The sequence below is a fragment of the Coturnix japonica genome, chromosome 1 (assembly GCF_001577835.2).
Source record: "Coturnix japonica isolate 7356 chromosome 1, Coturnix japonica 2.1, whole genome shotgun sequence".
NCBI lineage: Eukaryota > Metazoa > Chordata > Aves > Galliformes > Phasianidae > Coturnix > Coturnix japonica.
The window spans coordinates 44,814,382-44,834,255 of NC_029516.1; the positions used below are offsets into that span (position 1 = coordinate 44,814,382).

The following is a 19,874-nucleotide window of genomic DNA, read 5'->3' on the forward strand; positions in this document are numbered from 1 at the left end:
CCCCTGTACAGCCCCCCTGTATAAGGATTATCCTAGCAATAGGACTATAGGGAATAGCTTCAAGCTGTGCCAGGGAGGTTCAGGCTGGACATTAGGAAATACTACTTCTCTGAAAGAGTGGTCAGGCAGTGGAATGGGCTGTCAGGGAGGTGGTGGAGTCACTGACCCTGGAGGTGCTCAAGGAATGTTTGGACGTTGTGCTGAGGGACATGGTTTAGTGAGAACTATTGGTGATGGGTTGGACTGGGTGATCTTGTAGGTCTTTTGTAACCTTGGTGATTCTATGGTTCTTCCCGTATTATTCTTATTGCTTGGGAAAATTATCTTCTGTTTTTCCCTTGCACAATTTGCTGAAGTCCTTATATGATAAATGTAATGATACCTTGTAAAGTTTTGGTACTGATAACAGGTTTATACACACCTACACACCACCTCAGGGATCTCTAGAGACCAGAGATGAGAAGCTTTACAAGCCTATTGCTTTGACCTTGAAGTGGAATAGCTGTGAAAAAAAAATGCTGTTGAATCATAAAGCTATCAGTGCTTTGCTGGCACTCACTTCCACGCCCATAGGGAATGGGATCACGGAATCACAGAATTGTAGGGGTTGGAAGGGACCTCTAGAGATCATCGAGACCAACCCCCCTGCCAAAGCCAGTTCCCTACACCACGTCACACAGGTAGGCGTCCAGGCAGGTCTTGAATATCTCCAGAGAAGGAGACTCCACCACCTCCCTGGGCAGCCTGTTCCAGTGCTCCATCACCCTCACTGTAAAAAAGTTCTTCCGATGCATGTTGTTTGGTTTTTGTTTTTCCATTCCTTTGTCTTCTTTAGTTTGTTTTGTTTAATAATCTGTATACTGCAGAAACAGAGCAGGTACCTTCTGCTGAACAGACAGAAATGTTTTCTAGCATGGTATAACTGCAAAGACTGCCTCAAACCTGGGTGTGAGGCTCATTGCAGCTGAGGTGGGGAAATGACAAGTGGAATAGGAACCAAAGTAGGTTCCTATGTCCTTGGGGCTATGCTGCAGCCATCCTCATCCCAACAGCCACAAATGTTTCTATCATGGTCCTGCTTTTTGCTGCTCATTGTGTGCTTGGAGGGCTGGACGCTCTCCCCTCACCTGTTGAGCTCACAGAACCCAAACCCAGAAGCAGAGAGGGCTCACCAGCCCTGAGTCAGATGTGTGAGAGCGAACCCCTGGGAGATGTTTGGTTAACAGACCCCATGTTCAGCAAAGGGCCACAGAGACAGTGAGGGGACTGGAGCACCTCTCCCACAAGGACAGGCTGGGAGAGCTGGGTCTGTTCAGCCAGGAGAAGGCTCAGGGGAGACCTTATCAGTGTGTGTGCAAATACTTTAAGGGAGGGTGCAAAAAGGAGAGTGCAGTGAAGACAGTGCCAGGTTCTTGTCAGTGGTGCCCTGCACCAGGACAAGAGGCAGTGGGCACAAACTGGAGCATAAAGGTTCCCTTGGACCATCAGGCAATGCTTCTACACTGTTCAGGTGACAAAGCACTGGCAAGAGTTGGGCAGGGAGGTTGTGGGGCCTTCTCCTTGGAGATCTCCAACAGCCTCCTGGATATGGCCCTGGGGACCCCACTCTGGGTGTCCCTGATGAGCAGCAGTTGGAGCAGATGGACCCAGAAGTTTCTTCTGCTCTTTTTTTTCCCCCCAAACCCCCACATGCTTGTCCAACTGAGGTTAAAGTTACAACCAGGTTTCCTTGCTGCTCAGCTTGTGGTGCTGCTGCTCAGTGCTGATTTCACAGAGATGACAAGCAGCTGCATCTGCTGTGTGCTCAGTATCTGAGGTTTATTAGCTAATCAAATCAAGATTAGGAGCTGTAATCATAGCTGTTGGGCCTCACAGTACGTGAATGGGAAGGAACGGGGGTAGGAAAGCAGCTTTCTCAGCTGCAACCAGAATTCGCTTATCACTTCCAGTTAGAGAGCACCTGTGGACTTGGGTGGAGCTGTGTTGTGCTTTGCCCTGCTGAAAGTATAAATTCTAAAGGGTAAGAAAAAGCAGGAATGCTCAGCTTTATGATTCTCCTTTTATCTCTCTAGTGACACAGACAGACTTGAAGTGGGTTTAGTCTGAGGAACAGAGGACTGATGGGCTGGGATTGAGAGGGCCAAAATTAACTGTGTGGGAAAGGTGCACGCAGGGTTAACCCCAGCCACTCAATAAGACGTTTACTGACAAGTACCATCTGACTGTAGATATATGATCAAGTTACTGCTGGGAGTATTTAAGTTTTTATACACAAAAACACACGTGTTGTATTCAAAATATTTCAACATTTATCCATCGTGAGGCATATTTACAGATGAATACTCTGAATCTTGCTTTAAATATTGGCAGCCTTAAGCACAAAGATAGCAGCGATTCTAACAGAGTCATTAGAGCTATCAAAGGTTCTAGTTCTGATTTTGATTTTGGTGCCCTGAGGGCCGCCATGAAGGAAGTTAACTGTCACAGCCAGACCCAGTACACAGCAGTGTTAAATTCTTTTCTTGGACAAACTGGAACTCATGCCGCTCCGTTCTGGACCTGCTCTTGGGTGCTCTAGTCAGCAGGAAAAGAAATGAGCTTCTATGGAAGTGGAAAAGATCAGACTAAGGGAGGACCCACAGCTGGACAGAAGGACCAAGGCAACTGCAAGATCATTCTTTGTATGTGTAATGTTGCAATCTAGCATTAGTATCTGCCCAGTCAAGGAGATCAAACCACCCAGTGGATTAAGGGAAACACCACACTCCCCATCCATGGCTTTGGGCCGGTTTGGCCGGCTCCTGTGACTAACGGAGCAGGGCGACACACAGACTCGTGTCTGGGGAGACAGGGAAGGTGAGAAGGAAAGAAAGGGAGAAGGGAGATGGGCCTAAAAACAAAACAGTGGCAACGAGCTATGGGAAAAAAAACCTAATTTACTAAGGAATGCAAGATGACACAATATAATTGGAACCGAAGCTAGTAAATCCAATAAAATGAGAGCATGTGTTCAAAACCGAAGGCCTTGCTCTAATGCTGAAGGCAAGATGGCTGGAGAGCACACACCGCAGAGGTGGGCGGTAAAGACTAAGGGGCCACCTCATGGCTCCCAAGCAGTTTTGTCTTTCCCTCTAAATGGAAAATGGAAATAGAACAATGAAGTATTCTGGGATATGTAGTTGTTCTTCTCTTCTGAGAACCAGGTACCTGGAAATATCAGCAGTCCATGGAAATGGAGCATCACTCTTTAACTCCCAGCCTACTACATCATGTTATGATGTGGAATACTGATAACAAAAATCATGAAACCACGACACTCACACAGGTTTTGGACAGAAGTCCCCAGACTTTGTTGAATTACTGCTACACACAGAACCTTTGACTGGGACAAGAGCCTTTTAGTTGCACACAATGTATTTCTAAGAAATATTCTGAAGAAAACTAAAATACCTTTAATGATGTTCCCAGCAGATTTAAGCCTTATGAAGAGACCTGAGAACTGACTTAAGCTTTGTAAAGAGAGCAGATTGCAAACTAAGAGAGAAGCAAGTCTGAGATAATGCGTCCCTGTTACTAAGAAATTGGGAAAAGGTGCAAGGAGACCTGTGTGGATGAGTAAAGAGCTCATGTGCAAGCTCCACGGAAAATAGAAAGTACATGATATGTGGAAAAAGGGTCTGACCACTTGGGAACAATATAAGAATGTAGTCAGGGACTGCAGAGATGAGACCAGGAAGGCTAAAGCCCACCTGGAGTTGAATCTAGCTAAGGAGATAAAGGATAATAAAAAAGGCTTTTTAAAATATGTTAACAGCAAAAGGAAGGCTAGGGAGAATGTGGGCCCCGTACTAAGTGAGGGGGGCGTTCTGGTAATGGGGGATGCTGAGAAGGCGGAAATACTGAACTCCTTCTTCACTTCTGTCTTTAGTGAAAGGGCTCTCCCTCAGGAATCCCAGACCCTGAAGGTTGATGAGAGAGTCTGGGGAATGGGAGATTTCCCTTTAGTCAGGGAAGAGGTGGTCCATGAGTGCTTAGAAAACATTAAGGTCCATAAATCCATGGGGTGCATCCGCGGGTGCTGAGAGAGCTGGCAGAGGTCGTTGCTGAGCCGCTCTCTGTAATCTATCAGAGGTCTTGGAGAAATGGGGAGATGTCTGAAGACTGAAGAACAGCCAATGTCACTCCAGTCTTCAAAAAGGGCAAGAAGGAAAACCCGGGTAACTATAGACCAGTCAGCCTCACCTCTGTCCCAGGGAAAGTGATGGAACAGCTTGTGCTGGATGCCATCTCCAGACAACTGGGAGAAAAGGAGGTTATCAGGAGTACCCAGCATGGGTTCACCAAGGGGAGGTCGTGCTCGACGAACCTGGTGGCCTTTTTTGAAGACGTCACTAGCTGGGTGGACAGGGGGAGGGCGGTAGATTTAGTCTGCCTTGATTTCAGTAAGGCTTTTGATACTGTCCCCCATGACATCCTTATAACAAAGCTGAGGAAGTACGGGATAGATGAGTGGACGGTGAAGTGGGTCGAGAATTGGCGCACTGGCAGAGTGCAGAGGGTTGTCGTTGGCGGTGCGGTGTCTGGCTGGAGGCCTGTAACTAGCGGCGTCCCCCAGGGGTCTGTACTGGGTCCGGTCTTGTTCAACATCTTGCATACAAAATGACCTTGATGATGGGGATAGTGACCACCCTCAGCAAGTTTGCTGATAACACGAAGTTGGGAGGATTGGCTGACATGCCTGAAGGCTGTGCTGCCATTCAGCGAGACCTGGACAGGCTGGAGAGCTGGGTAGTAAGAAACCGGATGAGGTTTAACAAAAGCAAGTGTAGAGTCTTGCACCTGGGTAGAAATAGTTGCGTGCACCAGTACAGGCTGGGGGAAGACCTGCTGGAGAGGAGCTCTGGCTAGAGGAACCTGGGTGTCCTGGTGAACGACAGATTGACCATGAGACCAGCAGTGTGCCATTGTAGCCAAAAAGCCAATGGCATACTGGGGTGTATTAAAAAGAGCGTGTCCAGCAGGTCGAAGAGGTGATCCTCCCCTCTACTCTGCCCTGGTGAGGCCCTCATCTGGAAATATGTGTCCAGTTCTGGGCTCCCCAGTACAAAAAAGACAGGAATCTCTTGGAAAGAGTTCAGTGGAGGGCCACTAAGATGGGAAGGGCCTGGAGCATCTCCCATATGAGGGAACTGGGTCTGTTTAGCCTTGAAAAAAGAAGGCTGAGAGGGGACTTGATCCAGGTTTATAAATACCTGAGGTGTGGGAGCCATAGTGGTGAGGCTGGTCTATTTTAAGTAGCGCATGGGGATAGGACTAGGGGTAATGGGATGAAACTACAGCATAGGAAGTTCTGCACGGATGTGCGCAAGAACTTCTTTATGGTGAGGGTGACGGAGCATTGGAACAGGCTGCCCAGGGAGGTGGTGGAGTCTCCTTCTCTGGAGATATTCAAGACCCTCCTGCCCTCCTGGACACCTACCTGTGCAATGTGATGTAGGGAGCCTGTTTTGGCAGGGGGGTTGTACTCAATGATCTCTAGAGGTCCCTTCCAACCCCTAGAATTCTGTGATTCTGTGATTCTGTGATAATGTCATGAGACTGAATATGTACAAGTCTTTGGGGCCGGATGGCGTGCATCCCAGGGTTCTAAAGGAGTTGTCTGATGTGGTTGCTGAGCTGCTTTCAATAGTATTCAAAAGCTGTGGCTGTCAGTTGAAGCCCCTGCGGACTGGAAAAAGGGAAACATTACTCCCATTTACAAGAAAGGGAGGAAGGAGGACCCAGGGAACTACAGGTGAATGAGCCTCACCTCTGTGCCTGGGAAGATCATGGAACAGATCCTCCTAGAAGACATGTTAAGGCACATGAGGGATGAGCAGGTGATCCAAGACAGCCAGCGTGGCTTCACCAAGGGAATGTCTTGCCTGACCAAACTGGTGGCGTTCTGTGATGGAGTGACATCAGTTGACAAAGGGAAGGTGACCAATGTCATCCGCCTGGACACACGTAAGGCCTTTGACATGGTCACCCACCACATCCTCATCTCAAAATTGGTGGGATACAGATTTGAGGGTTGGCCTACTCAGTGGGTAAGGAATTGGTTGGAAGGCTGTAGACAGAGGGTTGTGGTGAATGGCACTATGTCCAGGTGGAAGCCAGTGATGAGTGGTGTCCCCAGGCCTCAGTCTTGGGACTGGTGCTGTTCAACTTCATCATCAGTGACACCCTCAGCAAATTTGCTGATGACACCAAGCTGAGTGGTTTAGTTGACACATTAGAAGGAAGGGATGCCATCCAGAGGGACCTCAACAAACTCAAAAGGTGGGTCCATGTGAACCTAATGAGGTTCAACATAGCAAAGTGCAAGGTTTTGCACTTGGCTGGAACTAATCCCAGATACATATACTAATCCCAGATACATATACAGACTGGGAGAAGAACTCCTTGAGAGTAGCCCTGCAGAGAAGGACCTATTGATCCTTGTGGGTGAAAACCAGCCAGCAGTGTATTCTTGCAGCTCAGAAAGCCAATGGTATCCTGGGCTCTATCAGAAGAGATATGGCCATCAGGGACAGGGAGGTGACTGTCCTTTTCTGCTCTGCCCTTCTGAGGCCCCATCTGGAATACTGTGTCCAGGTCTGGGGCTACCAGTACAGGAAAGTTTTGGAGTTGTCAAGAGAGGGTCCAGAGTTGGGCCACGAAGATGGTTAGAGGGCTGGAGCACTTCCACTATGAAGACAGGCTGAGGGGAGCTGGGCTTGTTCAGCCTGGAGAAGGCTGTGAGGAGACCTCATTGCAGAGTTACAGTAAAAGGGGATTATAAACAGGAAGGGAATCAACTTTTCACAAGGGTAGACATTGATAGGACAAAGGGGAGTACTGTTTTTGAGGCATGAACTCAGATATTAATGATCCAAATCATTTATTAGAGGTTCTAACATCCCTTATATTCATTAACTTTCCCACAGCCTTCACATGTCCACAGAACATCCCACAAACTCTCCTTTACGGCGCACGTAGGCACTCATCCCACCAGAGCCATCAGTCATTCCTAGCCATGTGCTTCTCCTCCAGTCACGGACAGTATCACACGGCCATCATGCATCTTAAATGACTTAGTTTTTCTGTTCTTCTGGAGGTGTCCTTGGTTCCTAGCCTTACTTCTCATGCCGTTCATCTTCCTCTGCAGCTCCTGCTCTGAAGAGTCTTCTTATGTTCCCACAGGGGAATGTTTTTGAGCTTAAGCAGGGAAGATTTAGATTGGATGTCAAGGGGAAGTTCTTTGCAGAGAGAGAGGCGAGCTGCTGGAACAGGCTTCCCAGAGAAGCAGTAGATGTTCCATCCCTGGAGGTGTTTAAGACCAGGTTGGATGGGGCCCTGGACAACCTGGTCTAGTACCAGATCTGGAGGCTGGTGGCTCTGCCTGTGGCAGGGGACTTGGAACATGATGATCATTGAGGTTCCTTCGAACCCAAGGCATTCTGCGGTGATTCTATGATGATGATTCTAGGTGACTGAATGATGACCTTAAGCTAAAAGAAACAGGTATGGGCATTGTATCACATACTGTCAAGGTGCAGATGATTCTACTGGAGGTATGTCAGAAAGGAAGGAACAAGGGAATCAGAATTGCAAACTGTTTACTGTTGTGAGAAGAAGGACAGATGACAGACTTCGTGGTCCATTTGCCTTTCTATCGTGGTGGTTGGCACCTCCCACGTAGGCCATGCTGCTCTAAGACTCAAGTATTTACACTGATAAAAAATCTATTGTAATTATCCGACTTTGTTTGGAAGTAACATCAGTAGCTGTGGCTTTAAATTCAGTAAGCCCAAACTTAATATCCAGATTCAGTTTGCGTTTCCTCCCTAACTTTGTGTCTGGCATTGGTACTGTGCATGAACCAACCAGCTCCAGCCCTTCCTCATCTGCATACATAGCATCCTGCTTTTCTGTGGAATAGAAAGCAAACAGTGCACATGTCTGATCTGGTTCTGTTGGTGTGAAATCATAATGGGCAACTTCATTTATACTCACAGACTCCCCAACTCCCACCAGTTTCTGGAAGAGACCTTCGCAATAGACATAGCCATCAGCTTTTGAGACTCTTCGATTACGAATGTCATGGATAGCCGGATCAAAATCCCTACTTACTCTTAGACCGTATGTCCGAGCACTGATTCTTGAGGTAACAACTTCTGGATTGATTCCAAATAAAACAGCCCCTTTTGCAATGGCAAGCTGGGCCTCCAATGGACAAAGTATATGATACTTCTTACTAAAAGCCTTCCTGACCTCATCTCTCAAGATGACACTAGATGCAAAGCCTCCCACAAGCAAAATGTACTGGACCTTGGCCATCTCAGGCTTGTCAAGGATTTCTTTCAGAGCAACAATAATATTTTTGATACTGTATTCAAAAAAGCTCTTCATTTTCTCAAATGTAATCATGATCATCCCGTCACACCACGTGACTCCTTCTGCTTTTTTGAAGAACTGGGAGATTTCCTTCTTTTTTTCTGCAAGTGTAGTCAATCTGTAGTAGCAGTGCAAATAGACTGCCTCCCTGTCAGAAGAGCATTTCTGGAGACCGAAGTTGTACATCATCTGCTGTAATTCAGAAGGGCAAGTCTCTACATATTCATCCCATACACCATCATCAAATATTTCCCTGAGAAACGCAATGAAGTTTTCATCCACTCTGTTTCCTCCCCATCCACCTCCGGACGCCTTATGTAGCTCCTTCAGGCAACAGTCTTCTTGGATCTCGTGTACTGTGATGTCTACCGTGCCACCTACACAGACACATGCACACACATGAATGAAGTCAGATCTTCTCTCTAAATTACCTTAGAAGACCCATTTTCTCCTCCCGTTTTTCTTCTTGTCCATGAAGTTTCCTTTAGTGAGAAACCAAAATAAAAATCCCATGACAAGCAGAGAAGTGGAGCCCAAGCACTGTGGTCCTTTGGGACCCCCCATATTCAGGGCTGCAAAGCACCCATGCTCTGCACCCAGCAAATGTGTACTCATTAAGAAGGGAGAAGATTACCTCCACAGTCAACAACAACGTACTGGATCCCAGGGGAGTCTTCAAACTTTTTACTGTTGCTGCCCTCTGTAAGAAACCCTTCCTGTGGAAGCTGTTTACACCAGAGTGATGCAGCCTCTGGCTCCAGGGCAATAATCAGCTTCTCAGAAGTCATGTCAGAGATAAGTCCTGCCTGAAATCACAAGATAAGTGTCAGTCTAGAAAAGGTGACAAGATCACTGCTGCATGGACACCAGCTGCTAGTGAGGCTGCTCTCACCCACTGTGGGGTAATGGCTCTTGCACTCCTGATTTCTGTGGGCTCAGTTCTGCACAGCCACAGGGGAAAGGGCAAAGCTTTTGTTATCGCCAGCTTGGGACATTTTCCTGCACACATATCATGCATAACAAGAGTTTTCACTCCGATAAAGAAAAACTCAAAATACAGACTAAGTAATCTCAGAAGAGAATGTGAGAAGTGGGATAACTACTGCCTTTACCTCCTTTGCTGCCAGCCGCATGAACTGCTTGGCAGCTGCAGTCCATATGGCTGGGACAGTAATAACCCAGGTGATCTCCTCAGGGTCACAGACGGTATTGAAAGAGGCCTCCTGGATATTCTTCATGGCATGTTGCTCCATGTAGCGCAGGCTTTCAGCAAAGACCAACAGTGCAGGAAGGGTCTTTCCATTGCTGGCTTCCAGCATCATGTCAGAAGTGACTTTCTACAGTTGACAGAAAATAGTTTAAATGTCTTTGGGGTTATATGTGGCAGCCTTGAGAACTGTCCTGTCCTCCATACACTGAGGACAGGAGCAGTGCACAAAGTGTGTTACAGAACGACATCCTGTCTCCATAGTTCAGTAAATTCCCCAAAATGATTTCGCTATGTGGCCAACTGAAATCTAACTGACACAGGTCAGCCATCAAACCATGTGATATTTCAGTAGACAAGATACAAGTGTGGCTGATTTAGCTGACTGTTTTTCCTGTTCCAGGTTGTATAAAGACCCTGTAGGCCAAACTGAGCAGTGCTGGGGGAGAACTGTTCTTTCTGTGTGACATAATCCTATGTTTCCCAAGCATGTGCATAGAGATTTCAGATTGCTCATGTGTTTGTGTGTGTGCAGATAAAAAAAATACACAGGACAAAATTATGTACAAATACGCTTATGTTCTGATACAGTTACTCTGTAATGTACCCTCTGGGTTTATGGTCTTATGTGTCTGCCTGGATGAACCTGAATCCTGAAGCAAATGGCTGCTCTAAACTCCCTCCATCAGTTCCTGGTTACTGGTTCTGTCTAGGAAGAGTGGAAATATTTGAGTGCATCCAAAGATGTTTCAGGAGCCAGCTTTCACCGCATGTGTTTCTCTTTGTTCTGCTTGGGCAGCAATCAAAGTTGGCCCTACAGCACAAGGATCATAAACTAGATCACCAACTCCATCAACCTGGGATCTTCTGCAGCCATACATAGGCAGGTCCAGGGTTATTCCATGCTAACAGGCACACACAGAAAGACCATGTGCAAGCTCTCACAGCAGAGAAACACTAATGTAGAGAATATCCACAGTAAAATAAAAAACACAGATCCAAAAAGAACCAGTAAAAGCAGACAGTGGCACTTAGAAAACGTAAACTTCAGTGGTCACAAAGCAGTAAAAGGTGAAAGACCCTGTGGGACCCTGGTGCATAGATGAGGAAGCTCTAGAGTAGCATTATATTATTGTGAAGGTGATGAGACCCTGGAACGGGTTGCCCAGTGAAACTGTGAACGCCTCCTCCCTGAAAGCATTCAAGGCCAGGCTGGATGGATCTTTAAGCAAACCTGGTCTAGAAGGAGGTGTCCCTGCCTAGAGCAGCAGGGCTGGAATGAGATGGTCTTAAAGGTTCCTTCCAACCCAAACCATTCTGTAGTTCCGTGTTTGGCTGAAGAAATCAACCCAGAGATGCTGTGAACAATTCTGAGCAAGCACAGAGCCTTCTGAGAAGAATGACGGCTGGGCACCCATAAATTGGCTTCAGCATATCCCTTCAAGAGAGGGAGAGAGAGGCCAGCATAAGTGTACAACATGGAAAGAGCCCTGTCTATGACCTTGAGGCTGCCAAACTTCAAATCGCACAGCACTTCTGTTGTTCCCTTTAGAAGACAATGAATACCACCAAAAAGGAAAAGCCCATAAAGCCTCTAGCTTATCAACAACATAAATAACTTCTTCTTCCATTTAACAAAGTGCTATTTAACTACTCTGATCTTCACCAGACAAACTGCCCAGCTCCCTTCACCTCTTCCTTTAGCCCTAATCCCTCCAATAAACAAATAGCCCTGATCCCATAAGCAGGAACATACCCTGTCGTACAGGCTCATCTTGAAGTTCTGGAAGAAGTACCACTTGTCAACTTCACCGGGTGGCAAGTTCTTGTATTTCATCACAGCATCATAGCCAAATTTCTTGAACTCCTGATTCTGGTTGAACAGGATGCAAGTGGGCGTCTTTGGGGTCTTGTACCCATGTTCCATTCCCCAGTACACCTGGCGGATTTGGTCTGTGCCCGAAGCAAGGGAATAACAGTACCCACTGTAGGACGTGCCAAAATCTATCGAAACAACGAAGACCGAACTGCTGGCCATAGCTGACAGCAGAACAGAGGTGCACAGACCTGGAGCTACAGCGGAATACAGCTGTCCAACTAAAATGAAACCGATACTGCTCTGGCAGCAACAAGAAACCAGCCCATTCCCGTCTCTAATCATGAGCGAGATTATAGTGTAACTGCAATTACAAGAATAACTGCTATTACCCATAAAAAGGAGGAGCTGAAGTTCACAGAGGGAAAACAAGTGCCTGACACTTGCAGTAGCTTCTTGTGCACTCAGCAGCACAGTCACTTGTACTGCTGCTCTTCTGGGCAAACATTTTCTCCTGTGGTAAGCGAGTGGATAGATTAATGTCTTGCATCTTCAACCAACACAAGATGCTTGAAGAAGAGTGTACAGACGCTTATCCTAGAGAGGAAACTTCAGAAGACATCAGGTATGTTGCACAGGGGTTGTCTCTGGGTAAATTTACCGTGTTTAACCCTAATTCAATGAAAAACAGGTGTCCTTAGTTAAAGATCAATCGACATAGCTGAAAACCAGTGCAATCAAGTAAACAAAACCAAAATCCATTTCAGTGGGAGAGGAATAGGAAAGTCATGGCAGAGAAGGGCATGACAGCCCCTTGCAGCAGTCATGCAGATGTGGATCTGCATAAACTGATGCATAGGCTTTGCCTGATGCTGCCTTGCTGTGGGAAGGAGCTTGCTGCGTACCCTACCTGTACCTGAGCTGAAGGAGCACCTGAGCTTGGGACTACATTTGCTATAGTTAGTTGGTGTTTCTTCATGAAGACCCCAAACAGGGCACAGAGGTTAGAAACTGCCAAAACTGCATCTAGAAGTGTGCTGAGCCATCGTGCGCCATGAAGCTGGTACCCTGGCTCTGATCTATTCACTAGCAGTGATGTAGCCATGGACTATCTGCTCGTGAGGCTGCCTGTCTTTTAGAAGGTACATCTTCAGGGTATGTCATCTTTTTTTATTCTTTTATTCTTTATTTTCAGAATTCCCTTTTTTTTTTCCTTTCCTTTTTTTTTTCTTTTGTTTCTTTTTTTTTACCCCAGAAGAAAAACAGTAAATATCCCGCAACAAATGGATACTTTGGCCTATGGAACCAATATTTCAGAGAAGGAGACATTAAGTGTTGGTATGTTAGAAAAGGTGGAGCAGCTGGAAAAAGAATGTAGGTGAGTCTGGTGACCAGAAATTATCTTCTAAATACTCATTCTTGTGGTCTGTAGTGGTGGACTCCTGCAGTTTCGCTACTGTCCTTCAGTGCTCCCAGCCTTTATGGCAAGGGTTGTTAGGACAGCAGGCACCTCGACGGCTGCAAAGGAAATCCAAGGGCTCTTTCCAGAGACAAAAGCAGATGCATGTTGACTGTCACCTCACCCTGACACTACCTAACTTGCTGAAGCTGACAGCACTGCCAATAAAAACATAACCCAGCTCGTGCCTGGCCCAGTGTAGCCTTAGGACAGCACTGCTGTGGCATGCGTGGGCCAGGTTAGACACATGATTAACCTTGCAAGCAAACAAAGCAAACAAGCAAGCAAGAAAAATGAGCAAGCAAGAAAAGACTGTGCTGTGTGGCAGAACTTAGTCACAAGTTGCAGATAAGCAGTGCAGAGAAGGCAGAGCTGCAGATGACTCTGCTACTCCAGATCTGTTTTCAGCCATGTGACAGGGCTTGATCCGTGTTGCAAAGGTGTGCTGACTGTAATGTGTTTTATCATTTCATTCTTCCTCGATGGACTGATGGACAGTGTGAATAGGTCCTGGCGTAATGATTGTGAGGCTCGACTACAGTTTCTGGAGAAGTGCTGCAGGTACTGTGACTATATGTATTACAAATTCACAGGAAGGGAAAATCATAAATGTTGTTATGATTTTTACTGAAACATGTTCAAACTTTGGTTACCACAGCTCTGTTCTCCAAGGTGCATCAAACTTACTGTCTTCTATTTGACCCCATTTGATAGCTGGTTATAAGCTCTGAGGCAGGTTGTCATGGAGTGCAGAGTTCATTGCCATGACATGTAAAAGGAAATCATCATGTTGTGGTATAAACTTTAGTTTCCATGTAACTACTTTGCTGAACAGGTAATGGCTGCATTAAGAATATCCCCGAAGGTAAAGGCACGCACACCAAAGGATGAAGAGGTGGTAAAGGTAATGCTGAGGACACTTCGAGTAGATGTGCAGAGTCAGACAGTGCTGGAATGGTGGGAAGAAAAAGGGATGCTGTTCATCAGGAAGGAAATAAATAAATAAATAAATAAATAAATAAATAAAGAAAAAAAGAAAAAGAAAAAGAAAGAGAAAAAGAAAAAGAAAAAGAAAAAGAAAAAGAAAGAGAAAAAGAAAAAGAAAAAGAAAAAGAAAAAGAAAAAGAAAAAGAAAAAGTAACCAAATTAATGAGTATAAAATGCATACAGAAATAATCCTCAATAACCAAGGTCAGGAGGGAATAACTTCAATTGGTGTAGTTGGATTTCCAAACCAGTCCTGAACACTACACAGCTTTGTAGCTTTCCTGTTGGGATTTCAGTGAGGACAACTTGTGGTATTCTAAAGTTTCTGAATATGGTTGGAGTATCCTTAGGGTGACGGGCGGTTTTCAGATGTGCAGTTCTGTATAGCCTGATAGCGAAGACAGTAAGTAGGAGAAACGTTCACATGTTCTGAAACCTGGGAGATTTCTTCAGGATTATCTCAGAGTTTGAGACTTGAGTTGATGTCAGGCAAAGGTTCCCAGACCGTGGACTCAAATAATGGCAAGCTTAGTTATGGGATGCATGATGATAACATTTTGAAGTTAAAGAAGAAAACTGGAGATTCTAACCAGTGGGGAATACCTGTGTTTTCCTCAAGCCCAGTGCAGTCTTCTTGTCTCACCTCTGATCCTTGTAACCCCACCTCCCTTTCTCCTACTCTCAATAGCTCTCCCCTTGCTCTGAGTCCTAGGTGGGAGCTTCTGGGGAGATTATTTAGCTGGTTATGTGAAGTCTTTCCTGGGTGTTCTACGCCTTCCCACCCGACAGCATTTTTAGTGGAATTTTGGGGGATTCCGTGGGGACAAGTCTACCATGATCCCAGTATCCAAATACAAAGGAACAGATCTCACAAAATAAATTTGTTGCAGTATATTTTCTGGAAGGGCCATCCAAAAAGAGGCTCGAGAGAAAGAAGAATGTGAGAAGCTCAAGGAGAAGATCAGAAAGCTAGAGGCACGGTAAGGAATTTGTTCAGATTCCTAATGCAGTGCATGTTCTTACACTGAAGAGCCACACACTTCTTGTTTCCCCGATTCCAAAGGGACTCTTTTGTTGTTGTTGTTTTGAGAAGGCAGCCTAGACACCTTCTCCCCAGACTTCTGACTAGCCAGACTCTGATTGCTGGAAGACAGTTTGCCTTCTCCTGGAAAGGAGATGTTCCCAAGGTGAACGTGTTAATAAAAGTAATCAGCAGACAATGACATAAATACTGCTCTTTGATTGTATTCTACTACAACCGTGCAAAACTGAATTGGTGAAACAGTATTTCCTACACAAAAGCAGATTGTTCATACCATTGAGCTAGGATGGTACAGTTGGGAAATACACCGTAGAAAATATGGTATTCATAAAATAGATTAATAACATGCTGCAAAACAGTTACATTCATCCACTTTTTAACAGTCTCGTGTGGGTTGGAAGGGACAGTAGAGATCATCAAGTCCAACCCCTGGGATTTGAGCCTCCTGTGTAGCAGAGCGGCACTTCTACCACTTGCGCCACAGGGGGGATTCAAACCAGGGCCTCCGGAGTTGCAAGCAACATTCCTACCACTGTGCCACTGTTTCATCTTGTCTTAGCTAACTTTTTGGATACCTTCCTTGTTCTAGAAACCAATATCTCTTGTCTCAAGCAATGAGCATGCACAAGCAGTCTGAGAACATCAATGACCCTCTGCGCTTGTCTGCTGTGCTGGAAATGTTTAAGAAGCTTAAGTTACAAGAATGGGGGAAGTGCTGGAACAGCTCAGCCCGTTGGTCCTATAAAACTGCCAGCATCATAATTCAGGTTTGCTCGTGTCCGCTTTATCAATCTGAATCTTATCAAATTGATATTCTACAGCCAGTACAGCAGACTTTGAGCGTTTAGTACTTCTGTATGAGACTAATGAGACTACAAGCTCTGTTGTTCCAGTCCAGCAGGGCCCATGTAATGCTAGAAGAGAGAAAGCTGTCAGAGACTTGCTTCCTTCTGCCTTTCAGAAGGTCATGTTCAAGTCCCGGTCCCACATCTCAGCCACATTAAGGAAAACATAGCCCAGTTTCCTTATGGTTGACGCTTTAAGTACTGTATGGGAGATGCTAGTCTGACAGCTGACTCTTTACTATGATCCTGAGGGTGTCTGAAAGGAAGGATCAAAATGGTAGAGTTTGAAGGACAAGGGTGAGGTGAAGCACTTCTTAGCACATGGATACTGAAGAATGGCCTTAACATACAAACAGCTAACAGAAATAGCTAATTTCCCAGGTATTAAAGAAGTATTTGAGCCAACTGGGGATCCTGCAGCTTACTGTGATACAGATGCGGTTTCAGCCCATGCCTCCTACATCGTGCTTCTCATTTCACTGTGACTGCTGTTGTGATCAGATGTTCTCTTTGCATTACAGAAGCTGTTTGATGCCTGCGAGAGAGATACTGAGATGAGAAAAACTGACATATGCCAAACCCTTGGCTTTCCACCTCCAGATTATGCTGCAAACAGCTACATACAAGTACTTGATATCTTTGTGTAACTATGCCCAGACAGCGGGATAAAGGGCTACCTTTATTTAGAGCTCAGCTTCTGCTAGAGATGCTGTTCAAAGTATACGGGCAATGACAGTGGGGATAAGTTATGAGCTGAGAGGGATGGGAGAGTGGAAAGCTGAGCTTCAGCAACCCTTCTCTGTCCCGCAGACACACGCTGCGTGGCTGAATTGCATCTGAGGCACACTTACAAATGCAGAAAGCATTTCCCAGATGCATGTTGCTTTTATGGGATCTTCCTGCACAGCCTGAAGCTGGAAGCTTTTCTATCTCTAATTGACATGATCTGAAAAACACCAACTCCCAGCGCTCAGGCAGTGAACTGCTTGGGTCACATGCTAACAGTCTGTTTTGTGCTGTGCTTCATTTTTAGGAGCAGATGTGTGGACAGATGCTAGCTATTTTGAAACTCTTAAGATATAGTTATTACCATAACGACTCAGTCATTTGCAAAATTATTACGGTAAGTAAAGATAGAGTCCTGAATTAAGGGCAGGGATTCATGTTTCTATGCAGTTTGTTACAAAATGGAATAGGTCTCTCTTCTGTTTGGAGTTTAGGACTTCCTGCCCAGATGCTCCCATATATTCCCATAGACATGACCAGAGCTGTACGTGTCCTTTTACCTCCCCAGAGCTGTATCAGGAGCAGTGGGGAGCAGCAAGACAGGCAGGGCAGTGCTCTCACCAGCAAGGGTAAAGTCCTACCAGAACAAAGCAAGGTGAGCAGAGCATGTTTGGTGACAGTGATCAGGGTCAGTCACAGAGAGGTGATCACCAACCAGGTAAGCCCGCAGTGACAAGGCAAGCTGAGGTTTAACTGAGAAACTGGTCTATGGATCGGATGAAACGATACAAAATTGGGCACAGGCACCCTTGATCCTGAAGCAGCTCCTGTGATGGGAGGTGAGGAGCATGTGGGTTGAGGCCTCAGATGAGGCTTCCCATAACTTCTCACGTCACTCCTTTTGCCAGCTTTGTTGTTTTTGCAGCAATCTGATCCAAAGTTGTACAGCCATGCTGTATCAGAGCTGACCCTGAGCACAAGCACTCAAATCCCTGTGAAGGCAGGGGAAAGCTTGCAGAAGCTGTTGGTGCATTCACAGCCCACTTGCTATCCAAATGAACTACAGACCAGTTTTTTCCCTCTGGAAATGCATATACATGAAGCTCCCAGGGAGCACCTTCATTCTTTTGCAGCTTGCTGGGCCCTTTCAAAATTTGAGCCTTGACAAGCTCTTTGTGAAACTCTTGTGTATGAGGAAATACAGACAGCTGCTGGATGTCGTTATGGTCTAGAAGCCAAGCCTTAGTAAATAGAAGGTCCTTTTAGGTGGCCCTGGACCCCTACCTGTCCCACTTAAAGAGCATCCTCAGCTTTGACAAATGAACTTCAGTGTTTGGATCCTGCAGGGCATCTGCACAGAATCTGAGTAGGGAAGCAAGGTCTGCTCATCGAAGTCATACTATGAAGCTGTGAAAACTGTTCTTTATTTTCAGCACGCTAACGTTTCTCCGAGAAATGCGGATCAAGAGCAATTTGCAAAGACCTGCTGCAGAGTTTTCTGTCTGCTGCTTCTTCAGGACTCACCAGTTAAGGCTGTGTGGGACATACGCGACTGCTCTCTGCAACATGTAGAGCTCGTGGACCAGCAAGACATAAAGTACTTTAAAAAATCAGAGCTTCAGATCCTATGGCCCTTACTGATGGATGGGAAAATTGTCATTGAGAGAGGTGTAGCGTGGAATGAAAAGTAACAAGGCTCTAATGTCAAGCTTATACTTATATGACCATGAGAAGATGAAATAGCTGTTGTGCAATTTGTTGCTTTTCTTTCTCCTATGAGCAGCCTGCTTCTCATATCTAGTTAAATCTTTCTGGCTTGGGACACCAAGAATAAACTATTATTGACAAAGAACCTACTAAAGAGTGAAAGTGTTTGCCTTGCTGGAGTGCATGCATTTTATGTAGCTTTGATGGTCACTATCTCCAAACAGCATTTTTGTGGAAAGTGTGGGATATAAGGAAAAACAGCTCCAAAAGAGTGGTCAGGTAGCGGTACAGGCTGCCCAGGGAGGTGGTGTGGTCACCATTCCTGGAAGTGTTTAAGAAATGTGTCGATGTGGTACTGAGGGACATGGCTCAGTGGTTAAATATTGGTGGCAGGCGGACAGTTGGACAAGATGATCTTAGAAGTCTTTCCAACTTGAGTGATGCTATGATTCTATACTGTTGGATAACACTGTTATCTCAGTGTCAGACATCTGCCATCCCATGGAGGTACCTGCCTCCTCACCAGCTCTGGCTTCCTCTAAGCATCTCTGAACAACTCCTTGGCAAGACCCCTAGCAGTGGTGGGGTCTACTTTTCTCTGAGCACTACCATACAGCCAGTGCACGAACTTCAGGCTCTTCCTTGCTGCCAAGCAGTGAGGATACAATGAACTGAATGGGAAGAAAGTATCTCTCTAGGGCAAAAAAGTGCTTAGCTGAGAAAGAGAACAAGGAACAACAACAAGAAACAACAACAAACAAACAAACAATTACATCAAACAAATAAAAACTCCGAGCTCAGAAAAGATACAGACTCTCACAAGACAGTTGGATGTAGACACAGACACAAAGGCTTACTCTTACATGCTGAAGGACTTTTCGTGCCCACATAAATGCTGCCTGCCTCCAGGCTGGTGAGAGGCAAGTCTATACTCACATGTGTATACCTTAACAACTCTCAGATGGCAAAGAACAGAAGCATCCCACAGAGAGATGATCAAGGATGGCAGTCTGAGTTTACTCAAACCTGTCAGAAAGGTGCAAGCAGGGTGAACACCAGCCGCTTAATAGGAAGTTTACTGACAAGTACCATCTGACTGTAGATATATGATCAGGTTACTCCTGGGAGCATGTCAGTTTTTAAATACAAAAACACATGTGATGTATTCAAAATATTTCAGCATTTATCCATCATGAGGAATATTTACAGATGAATACTCTGAATCTTGCCCTAATTATTGGCAGCACAAAGATAGCAGCGATTATGTTCAAGCTCAAGAGATGAGTGAGTGGTGCCAGCTCTACCCCCACTGGCTCAGCTGCCAACCCTCATGCTGCCAGCCCCCTGCACTGGCACAATGCTTTTGCTGGCTTCAAAAAAGCTCTAAAAAGAGCTTTTTGCTTTAGGTCCTTTTGACCTGTGGAACAGCACTCAGACTCACACGAGTCAGAATGTGAGGTAGTTTATTAAGATGTATACACTGGCATACAGGAAGTTTCCACTATCCCAACTGCACAACTAGTGTCTCCCAAGCAGTCATATTTATACCACACAAGATGCACACTCATAATTCCACAAAGCAGGTACTGCTATCTGATTCTAGACAGTGGGTTGTCCTATGCTAACTAATTCCTTGAGTATTTTCTTGTTCTCCACTCCTTCTTAGA

General features: G+C 45.6%; 2 protein-coding genes across 4 annotated transcripts; one reads left to right on the forward strand and one right to left on the reverse strand.

Moving 5' to 3' along the window:
- Positions 1–7,623: 7,623 nt before the first annotated feature.
- LOC107313402 (heat shock 70 kDa protein 12A-like) lies at positions 7,624–11,849 on the reverse strand. The gene is made up of 4 exons (XM_015861574.2): positions 11,382–11,849; positions 9,531–9,755; positions 9,053–9,224; positions 7,624–8,795 (listed from the first exon to the last, which is right to left on the reverse strand). The coding sequence occupies exons 1-4, from the start codon at positions 11,835–11,837 to the stop codon at positions 7,750–7,752; spliced, it is 1,899 nt and encodes a 632-aa protein (XP_015717060.2). The 5' UTR covers positions 11,838–11,849; the 3' UTR covers positions 7,624–7,749.
- A 103-nt stretch (positions 11,850–11,952) lies between these two features.
- Positions 11,953–18,356, forward strand: LOC107313428. Of its 3 annotated transcripts, none has more exons than XM_015861636.2 (9): positions 11,976–12,066; positions 12,425–12,596; positions 12,697–12,819; positions 13,399–13,461; positions 14,778–14,867; positions 15,519–15,696; positions 16,296–16,400; positions 16,808–16,897; positions 17,934–18,356. In XM_015861636.2, the coding sequence occupies exons 3-9, from the start codon at positions 12,725–12,727 to the stop codon at positions 18,189–18,191; spliced, it is 879 nt and encodes a 292-aa protein (XP_015717122.1). In that variant the 5' UTR covers positions 11,976–12,066; positions 12,425–12,596; positions 12,697–12,724; the 3' UTR covers positions 18,192–18,356. The 3 variants fall into 3 exon arrangements, with proteins under 3 accessions (XP_015717113.1, XP_015717122.1, XP_015717133.1); XM_015861647.2 differs by having other exon boundaries at positions 12,425–12,583; XM_015861627.2 differs by lacking the exon at positions 12,425–12,596 and having other exon boundaries at positions 11,953–12,066.
- Positions 18,357–19,874: the final 1,518 nt, after the last annotated feature.

Excerpts from the sequence above, each read along its gene's own strand:
- LOC107313402 (XM_015861574.2), bottom strand. The coding sequence starts at position 11,837 with ATGGGTAATAGCAGTTATTCTTGTAATTGCAGTTACACTATAATCTCG. Across the intron at positions 9,756-11,381 it reads AGATGAGCCTGTACGACAGG|AAAGTCACTTCTGACATGAT; the intron begins GTATGTTCCTGC and ends TGTCAACTGTAG. Across the intron at positions 8,796-9,052 it reads CGTTGTTGTTGACTGTGGAG|GTGGCACGGTAGACATCACA; the intron begins GTAATCTTCTCC and ends GTGTCTGTGTAG.
- LOC107313428 (XM_015861627.2), top strand. The coding sequence starts at position 11,981 with ATGTCTTGCATCTTCAACCAACACAAGATGCTTGAAGAAGAGTGTACA. Across the intron at positions 14,868-15,518 it reads ATCAGAAAGCTAGAGGCACG|AAACCAATATCTCTTGTCTC; the intron begins GTAAGGAATTTG and ends TCCTTGTTCTAG. Across the intron at positions 15,697-16,295 it reads CTGCCAGCATCATAATTCAG|AAGCTGTTTGATGCCTGCGA; the intron begins GTTTGCTCGTGT and ends TTTGCATTACAG.